Source organism: Bombus vancouverensis, chromosome 15, assembly GCF_051014615.1.
Source record: "Bombus vancouverensis nearcticus chromosome 15, iyBomVanc1_principal, whole genome shotgun sequence".
NCBI lineage: Eukaryota > Metazoa > Arthropoda > Insecta > Hymenoptera > Apidae > Bombus > Bombus vancouverensis.
The window spans coordinates 4316653-4329150 of record NC_134925.1 but is presented as its reverse complement, the minus strand read 5'-3'; the positions used below and the strand labels follow the sequence as shown (position 1 = coordinate 4329150).

At 31.9% G+C, this 12498-nt stretch overlaps 3 protein-coding genes across 4 annotated transcripts; all 3 read right to left on the bottom strand.

The window, feature by feature from the left end:
- Positions 1-21: 21 nt before the first annotated feature.
- Positions 22-5356, bottom strand: LOC117157364 (uncharacterized). Of its 2 annotated transcripts, XM_076625043.1 has the most exons (9): positions 5019-5356; positions 4181-4960; positions 3626-3970; positions 3321-3534; positions 3072-3245; positions 2842-2956; positions 2551-2735; positions 525-2465; positions 22-466 (listed from the first exon to the last, which is right to left on the bottom strand). In XM_076625043.1, the coding sequence occupies exons 3-8, from the start codon at positions 3913-3915 to the stop codon at positions 2232-2234; spliced, it is 1212 nt and encodes a 403-aa protein (XP_076481158.1). In that variant the 5' UTR covers positions 3916-3970; positions 4181-4960; positions 5019-5356; the 3' UTR covers positions 22-466; positions 525-2231. The 2 variants fall into 2 exon arrangements, with proteins under 2 accessions (XP_076481158.1, XP_033191271.1); XM_033335380.2 differs by lacking the exons at positions 4181-4960; positions 5019-5356 and having other exon boundaries at positions 3626-4144.
- A 246-nt stretch (positions 5357-5602) lies between these two features.
- LOC117157358 (uncharacterized) lies at positions 5603-8249 on the bottom strand. The gene is made up of 6 exons (XM_076625036.1): positions 7676-8249; positions 7371-7584; positions 7122-7295; positions 6892-7006; positions 6612-6796; positions 5603-6517 (listed from the first exon to the last, which is right to left on the bottom strand). Exons 1-6 carry the CDS (start codon positions 8041-8043, stop codon positions 6272-6274), a joined length of 1302 nt encoding a protein of 433 aa, XP_076481151.1. The 5' UTR covers positions 8044-8249; the 3' UTR covers positions 5603-6271.
- Positions 8250-9655: 1406 nt separating this feature from the next.
- On the bottom strand, positions 9656-12311 carry LOC117157360 (uncharacterized). Its single transcript, XM_076625035.1, has 6 exons — positions 11731-12311; positions 11426-11639; positions 11177-11350; positions 10947-11061; positions 10667-10851; positions 9656-10572 (listed from the first exon to the last, which is right to left on the bottom strand). The coding sequence occupies exons 1-6, from the start codon at positions 12096-12098 to the stop codon at positions 10327-10329; spliced, it is 1302 nt and encodes a 433-aa protein (XP_076481150.1). The 5' UTR covers positions 12099-12311; the 3' UTR covers positions 9656-10326.
- Between the last annotated feature and the right edge of the window lie 187 nt (positions 12312-12498).

The following is a 12498-nucleotide window of genomic DNA, read 5'->3' as shown; positions in this document are numbered from 1 at the left end:
TGAAATTAATGTTTACTGGCATTAGTTAATAACTATTCGTGTTATTGGATAATGAATAGATCATAAACAATCATGTAAAATCCTAGCAGACGTATTCTCGTGTTTGATGATTTGATGTCCGACTTGACGTGTTTTCAATCTACATCCAACACAAACGATATGACCATGAACAAACCAAGGACTTGGTGGCAGTGAGATTGCCTGAAAAACTGAGCATTCTAGAACTCGGGTCTAGATGAATTTAATAATTAATTTTCTAAAATATCGCAAAGCGTCTGCAAGTTTACAGGCCACTTCTGGCAATGGTCCTTTCACTGCTACGCAAATTCTTTTACTCCTTCGTTAATGTATCTCCAGATAAATTATTTTAAATCACATCCTTCATAATGGTGGATTAAAGCCGTCATTTGTATTATTTTTAGTCCTATTAAATCCTTTCCATCGATAATAATTAAACAATCACCAACTGTAACATTTAACATATAAAATAAAACAGATTATTCCGTTGTTTTTCTTGTTCTTACCTAAGTCCAGCATGATCGTCAAGATACCCGGTTTCGATACAGCTTAGCCACGGATAACGATCCTACTTTGATTTTGTTAAATGAAATCCGCAAGATTTACCAATTGCTTTCTTTTTTTTTTTTTTTTTCTTAATATTTTCTAATATTATACATATTTCCCCCGTAAAGGCTGTATCGACTGACGCACTGTTTTCCGTCATACAAATCTTACCACCTGCAGCTTCAGTTAAACGTTCCGAAATTGATGCAACAGACATAGTTCTCGCGGGACTTTCTATTAATTACATTCATCTAAATTTTTAAGCTATGAATATGCAAATGTATGATCTTTGCCAGGGCCATACAATAATGAAACTGACGGAGTCCGTTCTCTAAACACGTTAAAACACTTGCCTGTGCACCTTCACCTAATTTCGTGTCCTTAACATTTATTCTTCGAGGGAATTGCAGTTTTGAACTTTTCCTTTTACTTCAACATTGATTATAAATTTGAAAAAAACGTTTTTTTACAGAATGTTATAAGTGTATTTCTTATACTGAAACATTTACGTTTTAATAACGAAGGCCTTGTTAATAATAATTAATTATTATACAGGCTGGTTGGTAACTGGTGGTACAAGCGGAAAGGGGGTGATTCTACGCGAAAAAAGAAGTCGAAAATATAGAATGAAAATTTTTTTTTTTAATTTTTCCATCGAGCAACGATCTACAGTGAGATCCGTTATAACGAGACGTGATATAGTGCACGCGTACCCAGCGAAAATTCAAAGTCGATTTCCTCGAAAACAAAGCCCCAAACGAAAAATTTTTATTCTATATTTTCGACTTCTTTTTTCGCGTAGAATCACCCCCTTTCCGCTTGTATCACCAGTTCCCAACCACCCTGTATATATCACCTGTATTGATGCATAAACGCTATCGTAAGTATTATACTTTAGTTACTATATTACACGAGCTTGTAAATGGTGAGGTGTTACAGTTGCTTACAGCGATCTGTCATCTGAACAGACACATCAAGTAGCTTAGTAAGCTGATTGTGAGATACGTTTTGATGATAAATCATCCAATCAGCTATAACTTCAATTAAATTAGGTACTGAACACACAAAAAATGCCTATTATAAAATTATGAAAAGTTCATAATTTTTATTACTGAAAAGATTTCCGCAGTCGACAAATTTATCTTTCAGTATAGAATTAACTGCATTGGACGTACTCTTTGCTTTCGCTTCATATTTATTATAAATTGTACACAAAATACAAGTCTCGCAGGAAGTATGTTGAATATAGAGACTCACCGAAATAAAATATAGTACAGACAAAAGTAAATATAAAAAAAGTGTTCAAAAAGTACTGATCTTACATACTATTTGAGAAGATACAATAATATCAAAGAGTGGAATGTCTTATACAAATGTTAAAATACTTTCAAGAAACAAATCATGTTTTAACTATTTTAACTAAAAATATCACAATTTTAGCTTCAAACATTATAACTAACATGTTCTCCTTTTGCATAATGGGATGCATGTTTTTTTTTGTGCCTTTTTTTTGCCCCCGATCTGATATTAAACATTCACCAATTAATTTGCCTTTAACCAATGGTAATTACACATTATAGACGACACACAGATACAAGTTCACGCTCAATAATTTTTGTTTTAATACAGCTATCTGGAGCAACTAATTCTTAGATTAATTTTTCTATTTACTCAGAAGTTATCTGACAATTCGTCTCGATACATTTACATATCATATCATTAAGGGTTTTTCCGTCACGAAATTTCAGATATACACCATCTACGGAAGGTATACCATCATATGTACATATCAGAGGAACTTTATTATCCACTAGGTTGTCCAGAAGATCAATTATGTCTTGTAGTGGTGGGATATTTGGATAAACACCTTGTAGTTTTAGTTTTGACATAAAATATCCAATCTATTTTAAAAATTAGATTAATAGATTAAATAGATATAAATACTTTTAAAATATATTATCAAATATATATTAAATTATAACCGACCTCTTCCAAACTATCAGGATGAACCTTAAGTTTCTCCGGATCTACATACTCTCTACGACCAAGATCACGGTAGATAACTTCCACTCCAACTTCATGTACTTCAAGAATACGTGCACGACAGTATTTTCCATCAGTGTTCATTGCTAATACCGTTTGACCAACTTTTGGATCCTTTAAAAATGGAGCTTTAGAAAAGAAAGAAAAATAGTTCTTTTTTATTTTATACGAGTTTATACAAAACTTTGTGTTTAAGTTTAATTCTTATAAAATGTTATCAACCATATTACGTACATGTTTCAGCGCATTTTCCAACAGTTTCCATAATAAAGTTATAGCGTGCCACACCTAGAGCATCTAAGGGACGAACAAATAGATGTATATGATTTCGATAACCAGTAATGCATACCTGTAAAAATGGTTGTAATAAAGAAATGATACTTTGACGAAAAGCAATAGCAAAGTAAATAAAATAATAGTAAAATAATAACTATTTTTATCTAAATTAAAATCAAAAATCATACCTCACGTCCATTAGTCACATCACCACATAGTATTCCCACTTGCTCCACCGTTGGAATATAAGGCTTTACAGTAGCTTTTAACTCATAATCTCCATTAAGAATCAATATTTCAAATCCGTCTTGTTCTTCATTATCTGTTTGGCCTGTTACTTTAAATTCAAGCGCTTCACCTTCCTACAAGTTATAGTTGAGAAATTAAGAAGTAACATACAATATACTTAACAGCATATTAGATACTGTACATCTTACCTTCAGTTTATGTGTAGCATCAGTTAATTCACATAATCCACCTAACGCAGGCATATCTAAAAGCGGTGGGTTGCATGTAGCAAGCTGAAGAACAAACTCTATTTTAGCTTGGTCTACCATAGCCATTTTTAAGTATGGTATCACACATACAACATATCCCCTAATCCAACGTGTATCAAAGGTTAGACCAAATACAAAATCTCCTATGTTTGGTCTAAAAATTAATAATTTTTGCAAAATATATTAACATTTAATTTGTTTAATTAATTCGTTTAAATAATGTATGGGATATTGCTATTATTTACCTACGATTCTCCCATTCAGTAGTTTCCGGGATTACTGAACACATTTGCTCGAAAAAGTCATCATAATCTCTCTCAGGCCACAATGTAATACCATATACACCCTCCCTTATTTCAGAAACAATTTCGAGAGTACCCACTTCTCCAACAGTTAGAGTATTAACTATACTATTTTGTTTGCAGAAAGAATAATTCGCTGGATCGTAAGCGAATAAATCTGAAGGAAGCACAGTTTCCTCATCATCTTTTGCAATAGTTGAGGTATTTGGATTTTGATCATTATTTGTCTGCATTAATTCCGATGTTGATACATCATTCTCATTTTTAACTTCAACATCAGCTACTTTGCTGGAATCAACCGATGTCATTTTTACACTTATTATATCCTCGTATTTGAAATTTGTATATTTCTCACGAGCTTTTCGAGATAACCGAATTTTAACACAAAATCTTGGAATATACTTGTATTACTCAATTTTAGATTAAATTATTCCAAACCCATTCAGAAAATTAGCAAAAGGATCCAAAAAGAACATAAAACAGTTTTCTGTTACTTACGTATCCGAAAATAGATAACATAGGTTGGAACATCATCACTATATTCACATTTTGAAACAGTATAGACCTGTGGTCTCACTCTAGCGTAAATACCTTGTACTACAATAAGGTAAAAGCTACTACGGCTAATTTAACTATACAGCAGCCTGGCCGAGGAAATGAACAAACTTTATTTAACAAGTTTATTGATTAAACGTAGGAATTATTAGTCAATAATAACTGTGATCGCTCTCAAATTTCGTATTCCATTTTGATTCATAAGACACACATTTCGAAGATATAAATCGCACGTTTCTTAGTACCATAAACTTCAATTAAATTGATGTTTACTGGCATTAGTTAATAACTATTCGTGTTATTGGATAATGAATAGATCATAAACAATCATGTAAAATCCTAGCAGACGTATTCTCGTGTTTGATGATTTGATGTCCGACTTGACGTGTTTTCAATCTACATCCAACACAAACGATATGACCATGAACAAACCAAGGACTTGGTGGCAGTGAGATTTCCTGAAAAACTGAGCATTCTAGAACTCGGGTCTAGATGAATTTAATAATCAATTTTCTAAAATATCGCAAAGCGTCTGCAAGTTTACAGGCCACTTCTGGCAATGGTTCTTTCACTGCTACGCAAATTCTTTTACTCCTTCGTTAATGTATCTCCAGATAAATTATTTTAAATCACATCCTTCATAATGGTGGATTAAAGCCGTCATTTGTATTATTTTTAATCCTATTAAATCCTTTCCATCGATAATAATTAAACAATCACCAACTGTAACATTTAACATATAAAATAAAACAGATTATTCCGTTGTTTTTCTTGTTCTTACCTAAGTCCAGCATGATCGTCAAGATACCCGGTTTCGATACAGCTTAGCCACGGATAACGATCCTACTTTGATTTTGTTAAATGAAATCCGCAAGATTTACCAATTGCTTTCGTTTTTTTTTTTTTTTTCTTAATATTTTCTAATATTATACATATTTCCCCCGTAAAGGCTGTATCGACTGACGCACTGTTTTCCGTCATACAAATCTTACCACCTGCAGCTTCAGTTAAACGTTCCGAAATTGATGCAACAGACATAGTTCTCGCGGGACTTTCTATTAATTACATTCATCTAAATTTTTAAGCTATGAATATGCAAATGTATGATCTTTACCAGGACCATACAATAATGAAACTGACGGAGTCCGTTCTCTAAACACGTTAAAACACTTGCCTGTGCACCTTCACCTAATTTCGTGTCCTTAACATTTATTCTTCGAGGGAATTGCAGTTTTGAACTTTTCCTTTTACTTCAACATTGATTATAAATTTGAAAAAAACGTTTTTTTACAGAATGTTATAAGTGTATTTCTTATACTGAAACATTTACGTTTTAATAACGAAGGCCTTGTTAATAATAATTAATTATTATATACGTGACTATATTTTTTTATTCATATGTCTACGTACAATAATCACAAACATTTGTTTAATTCTATATCAATCCGATTAGTATCTATATATATAGATTTAAAAGTTCATAATTTTTATTACTGAAAAGATTTCCGCAGTCGACAAATTTATCTTTCAGTATAGAATTAACTGCATTGGACGTACTCCTTGCTTTCGCTTCATATTTATTATAAATTGTACACAAAATACAAGTCTCGCAGGAAGTATGTTGAATATAGAGATTTACCGAAACAAAATATAGGACTGTCAAAAGTAAATATAAAATGTGTTCAAAAAGTACTGATCTTACATACTATTTGAGAAGATACAATAATATCATAGAGTGGAATGTCTTCTACAAATGTTAAAGTACTTTCAAGAAACAAATCATGTTTTAACTATTTTAACTAAAAATATCTCAATTTTAGCTTCAAACATTATAGCTAATATGTTCTCCTTTTGTATAATGAGATGCATGTTTTTTTTTGTATCTTTTTTTTGCCCCCGATCTGATATGAAACATTCACCAATTAATTTGGCTTTAACCAATGGTAATTACACATTATAGACGACACACAGATACAAGTTCACGCTCAATAATTTTTGTTTTAATACAGCTATCTGGAGCAACTAATTCTTAGATTAATTTTTCTGTTTAGAAGAAGGTTTCACAAGATACGGCTCGATACATTTATGTATCATATTATTAACGCTTTCTCCATCAGGATATTTCAGGACTACACCTTCAGTGCATGGTACACCATCATATGTACATATCAGAGGGACTTTATTTTCCACTAGGTTGTCCAGAAGTTTAATTATTGGTGTCAACGGGGGGATATGTTTAGGCATACCTCGTAGAAAGATTGTTGATATACAATGTCCAAGCTATTGTAAAAATTGGATTAACAGATTAAATAGATTAAATAGATATAAATACTTTTAAAATATATTATCAAACATATATTAAATTATAACCCACCTGCTTCAAAAACTTAGGATAGATCTTAAGTTTCTTCCTATCTACATATTCTCTAGAACCAAGATCATAGAGAATAAGTTCCACTTGTTCCTTCCTTACAGTAATAATGCTTCCACGATAATAATTGCCATCACGACTCAGTGCTAATGCCATTTGCCCAATACGTGGATGTTCCAAAAATTTAGCTTTAAAAAAGAAAGAAAAATGTTATTTTTGTTTTATACGAGTTTATACAAAGTTAGTTTAATTCTTATCAAATGTTATCAACCATATTACGTACATGTTTCAGCGCATTTTGCAACAGTTTCCATAATAAAGTTATGGCGTGCCACACCTAGAGTATTTAAGGGACGAACGAACATAATTATATGACTTTGATAAGAAGTAAGGCATACCTGAAAAAATAGTTTTAATAAAGAAATGATACTTTGACCAAAAGCAATAGTAAAATAAATAAAATAATAGTAAAATAATAACTATCTTTATTTAAATTAAAACCAAAAATCATACCGTAGTTCCATGATCCACATCAGTACACGGTATACCCAATTGTTCCGGCATTGGAATCCAAGGCTTCATAGTAGCTTTTAACTCAGAATCTCCATTAAGAATTAATATTTCAAATTCGTCTGGTTTCTCATCATCTGTTCGGCCTATTACTCTAAATTGATATTCCTTATATTCCTACAAGATGTAGTTGAGAAATTAAGAATTAACATACATTATATTTAACAGCATATTAGATTCCGTACATCTTACCTGCAATTTATATGTAGTATCAGTTAATTCACATACTCCAGTATATGCATACATATCTGAAAGGGGTGGTTCGCACGTAGCAAGGTGACTAACTCGCACTAATCTAGTTTCGTCGATCATAGCCAGTGTTAAGTATGGTAGCACACATGTAACATATCCCCTAACCCAAGTGGTATCCACCAATTGACCAAATACAAAATCTCCTATATTTGGTCTAAAAATTAATAATTTTTGCAAAGTGTATTAACGTTTAATTTGTTTAATTAACTTGTTTAAATAATGTATAGGATATTACTATTATTTACCTATGATTTGACCATTGAGTACATTCCGGGAGCGATGATTCTGTTTCAACCACGAAACTCTCATAATCAGCATCTGTACCTTCAGGCCATATATCAATACCATATACACCCTCCTTTATTTCTGTCACAAAGCGGAACGTACCCGTTCCTCCAACATTTAGAGTATTAACGATACTTTTTTCTTTGCAGAAAGAATATTTTGCAGGATCGTAGGCGAATAAATCTGAAGAAACCACAGCTTTCTCAATAACACTTGCAGCAGTTGAGGTATCTGAATCTTTATCACAATTCGTCGGAAGTACTATGTGTGTTATTAAATTCGCGTCGTCATGAACTTGAACTATTTCGCCCGAATCGCCTGATTCCATTTTTACACGTATTATATCCGCGCCTGTGAAATTTGTATATTTCTCACGAGCTTCTTGAGATAACCGAATTTTAACACAAAATCTTGGAATATACTTGTATTACTCAATTTTAGATTAAATTATTCCAAACCCATTCAGAAAATTAGCAAAAGGATCCAAAAAGAACATAAAACAATTTTCTGTTACTTACGTATCCGAAAATGGATAACATAGGTTGGAACATCATCACTATATTCACATTTTGAAACAGTATAGACCTGTGGCTCACTCTAGCGTAAATACCTTGTACTACAATAAGGTAAAAGCTACTACGGCTAATTTAACTATACAGCAGCCTGGCCGAGGAAATGAACAAACTTTATTTAACAAGTTTATTGATTAAACGTAGGAATTATTAGTCAATAATAACTGTGATCGCTCTCAAATTTCGTATTCCATTTTGATTCATAAGACACACATTTCGAAGATATAAATCGCACGTTTCTTAGTACCATAAACTTCAATTAAATTAATGTTTACTGGCATTAGTTAATAACTATTCGTGTTATTGGATAATGAATAGATCATAAACAATCATGTAAAATCCTAGCAGACGTATTCTCGTGTTTGATGATTTGATGTCCGACTTGACGTGTTTTCAATCTACATCCAACACTAACGATATGACCATGAACAAACCAAGGACTTGGTGGCAGTGAGATTTCCTGAAAAACTGAGCATTCTAGAACTCGGGTCTAGATGAATTTAATAATTAATTTTCTAAAATATCGCAAAGCGTCTGCAAGTTTACAGGCCACTTCTGGCAATGGTCCTTTCACTGCTACGCAAATTCTTTTACTCCTTCGTTAATGTATCTCCAGATAAATTATTTTAAATCACATCCTTCATAATGGTGGATTAAAGCCGTCATTTGTATTATTTTTAGTCCTATTAAATCCTTTCCATCGATAATAATTAAACAATCACCAACTGTAACATTTAACATATAAAATAAAACAGATTATTCCGTTGTTTTTCTTGTTCTTACCTAAGTCCAGCATGATCGTCAAGATACCCGGTTTCGATACAGCTTAGCCACGGATAACGATCCTACTTTGATTTTGTTAAATGAAATCCGCAAGATTTACCAATTGCTTTCGTTTTTTTTTTTTTTTTTCTTAATATTTCCTAATATTATACATATTTCCCCCGTAAAGGCTGTATCGACTGACGCACTGTTTTCCGTCATACAAATCTTACCACCTGCAGCTTCAGTTAAACGTTCCGAAATTGATGCAACAGACATAGTTCTCGCGGGACTTTCTATTAATTACATTCATCTAAATTTTTAAGCTATGAATATGCAAATGTATGATCTTTGCCAGGGCCATACAATAATGAAACTGACGGAGTCCGTTCTCTAAACACGTTAAAACACTTGCCTGTGCACCTTCACCTAATTTCGTGTCCTTAACATTTATTCTTCGAGGGAATTGCAGTTTTGAACTTTTCCTTTTACTTCAACATTGATTATAAATTTGAAAAAAACGTTTTTTTACAGAATGTTATAAGTGTATTTCTTATACTGAAACATTTACGTTTTAATAACGAAGGCCTTGTTAATAATAATTAATTATTATATATGTGACTATATTTTTTTATTCATATGTCTACGTACAATAATCACAAACATTTGTTTAATTCTATATCAATCCGATTAGTATCTATATATATAGATTTAAAAGTTCATAATTTTTATTACTGAAAAGATTTCCGCAGTCGACAAATTTATCTTTCAGTATAGAATTAACTGCATTGGACGTACTCCTTGCTTTCGCTTCATATTTATTATAAATTGTACACAAAATACAAGTCTCGCAGGAAGTATGTTGAATATAGAGATTTACCGAAATAAAATATAGTACTGACAAAAGTAAATATAAAAAAAGTGTTCAAAAAGTACTGATCTTACATACTATTTGAGAAGATACAATAATATCATAGAGTGGAATGTCTTCTACAAATGTTAAAGTACTTTCAAGAAACAAATCATGTTTTAACTATTTTAACTAAAAATATCTCAATTTTAGCTTCAAACATTATAGCTAATATGTTCTCCTTTTGTATAATGAGATGCATGTTTTTTTTTGTATCTTTTTTTTGCCCCCGATCTGATATGAAACATTCACCAATTAATTTGGCTTTAACCAATGGTAATTACACATTATAGACGACACACAGATACAAGTTCACGCTCAATAATTTTTGTTTTAATACAGCTATCTGGAGCAACTAATTCTTAGATTAATTTTTCTGTTTAGAAGAAGGTTTCACAAGATACGGCTCGATACATTTATGTATCATATTATTAACGCTTTCTCCATCAGGATATTTCAGGACTACACCTTCAGTGCATGGTACACCATCATATGTACATATCAGAGGGACTTTATTTTCCACTAGGTTGTCCAGAAGTTTAATTATTGGTGTCAACGGGGGGATATGTTTAGGCATACCTCGTAGAAAGATTGTTGATATACAATGTCCAAGCTATTGTAAAAATTGGATTAACAGATTAAATAGATTAAATAGATATAAATACTTTTAAAATATATTATCAAACATATATTAAATTATAACCCACCTGCTTCAAAAACTTAGGATAGATCTTAAGTTTCTTCCTATCTACATATTCTCTAGAACCAAGATCATAGAGAATAAGTTCCACTTGTTCCTTCCTTACAGTAATAATGCTTCCACGATAATAATTGCCATCACGACTCAGTGCTAATGCCATTTGCCCAATACGTGGATGTTCCAAAAATTTAGCTTTAAAAAAGAAAGAAAAATGTTATTTTTGTTTTATACGAGTTTATACAAAGTTAGTTTAATTCTTATCAAATGTTATCAACCATATTACGTACATGTTTCAGCGCATTTTGCAACAGTTTCCATAATAAAGTTATGGCGTGCCACACCTAGAGTATTTAAGGGACGAACGAACATAATTATATGACTTTGATAAGAAGTAAGGCATACCTGAAAAAATAGTTTTAATAAAGAAATGATACTTTGACCAAAAGCAATAGTAAAATAAATAAAATAATAGTAAAATAATAACTATCTTTATTTAAATTAAAACCAAAAATCATACCGTAGTTCCATGATCCACATCAGTACACGGTATACCCAATTGTTCCGGCATTGGAATCCAAGGCTTTATAGTAGCTTTTAACTCAGAATCTCCTTTAAGAATTAATATTTCAAATTCGTCTGGTTTCTCATCATCTGTTCGGCCTATTACTCTAAATTGATATTCCTTATATTCCTACAAGATGTAGTTGAGAAATTAAGAATTAACATACATTATATTTAACAGCATATTAGATTCCGTACATCTTACCTGCAATTTATATGTAGTATCAGTTAATTCACATACTCCAGTATATGCATACATATCTGAAAGGGGTGGTTCGCACGTAGCAAGGTGACTAACTCGCACTAATCTAGTTTCGTCGATCATAGCCAGTGTTAAGTATGGTAGCACACATGTAACATATCCCCTAACCCAAGTGGTATCCACCAATTGACCAAATACAAAATCTCCTATATTTGGTCTAAAAATTAATAATTTTTGCAAAGTGTATTAACGTTTAATTTGTTTAATTAACTTGTTTAAATAATGTATAGGATATTACTATTATTTACCTATGATTTGACCATTGAGTACGTTCCGGGAGCGATGATTCTGTTTCAACCACGAAACTCTCATAATCAGCATCTGTACCTTCAGGCCATATATCAATACCATATACACCCTCCTTTATTTCTGTCACAAAGCGGAACGTACCCGTTCCTCCAACATTTAGAGTATTAACGATACTTTTTTCTTTGCAGAAAGAATATTTTGCAGGATCGTAGGCGAATAAATCTGAAGAAACCACAGCTTTCTCAATAACACTTGCAGCAGTTGAGGTATCTGAATCTTTATCACAATTCGTCGGAAGTACTATGTGTGTTATTAAATTCGCGTCGTCATGAACTTGAACTATTTCGCCCGAATCGCCTGATTCCATTTTTACACGTATTATATCCGCGCCTGTGAAATTTGTATATTTCTCACGAGCTTCTTGAGATAACCGAATTTTAACACAAAATCTTGGAATATACTTGTATTACTCAATTTTAGATTAAATTATTCCAAACCCATTCAGAAAATTAGCAAAAGGATCCAAAAAGAACATAAAACAGTTTTCTGTTACTTACGTATCCGAAAATGGATAACATAGGTTGGAACATCATCACTATATTCACATTTTGAAACAGTATAGACCTGTGGCTCACTCTAGCGTAAATACCTTGTACTACAATAAGGTAAAAGCTACTACGGCTAATTTAACTATACAGCAGCCTGGCCGAGGAAATGAACAAACTTTATTTAACAAGTTTATTGATTAAACGTAGGAATTATTAGTC

Bases quoted from the DNA above. Each gene is read 5' to 3' on its own strand.
- LOC117157360 (XM_076625035.1), bottom strand. From the start codon at position 12,098: ATGGAATCAGGCGATTCGGGCGAAATAGTTCAAGTTCATGACGACGCG. The intron at 11,640-11,730 runs GTAAATAATAGT...ATTAATTTTTAG, and splicing joins ACTCAATGGTCAAATCATAG to ACCAAATATAGGAGATTTTG. The intron at 10,573-10,666 runs GTGGGTTATAAT...TTTTTACAATAG, and splicing joins ATCCTAAGTTTTTGAAGCAG to CTTGGACATTGTATATCAAC.
- LOC117157358 (XM_076625036.1), bottom strand. From the start codon at position 8,043: ATGGAATCAGGCGATTCGGGCGAAATAGTTCAAGTTCATGACGACGCG. The intron at 7,007-7,121 runs GTATGATTTTTG...CTATTTTTTCAG, and splicing joins ATGTGGATCATGGAACTACG to GTATGCCTTACTTCTTATCA. The intron at 6,518-6,611 runs GTGGGTTATAAT...TTTTTACAATAG, and splicing joins ATCCTAAGTTTTTGAAGCAG to CTTGGACATTGTATATCAAC.
- LOC117157364 (XM_033335380.2), bottom strand. From the start codon at position 3,990: ATGACATCGGTTGATTCCAGCAAAGTAGCTGATGTTGAAGTTAAAAAT. The intron at 3,535-3,625 runs GTAAATAATAGC...ATTAATTTTTAG, and splicing joins ACTGAATGGGAGAATCGTAG to ACCAAACATAGGAGATTTTG. The intron at 2,736-2,841 runs GTACGTAATATG...TCTTTTCTAAAG, and splicing joins TGGAAAATGCGCTGAAACAT to CTCCATTTTTAAAGGATCCA.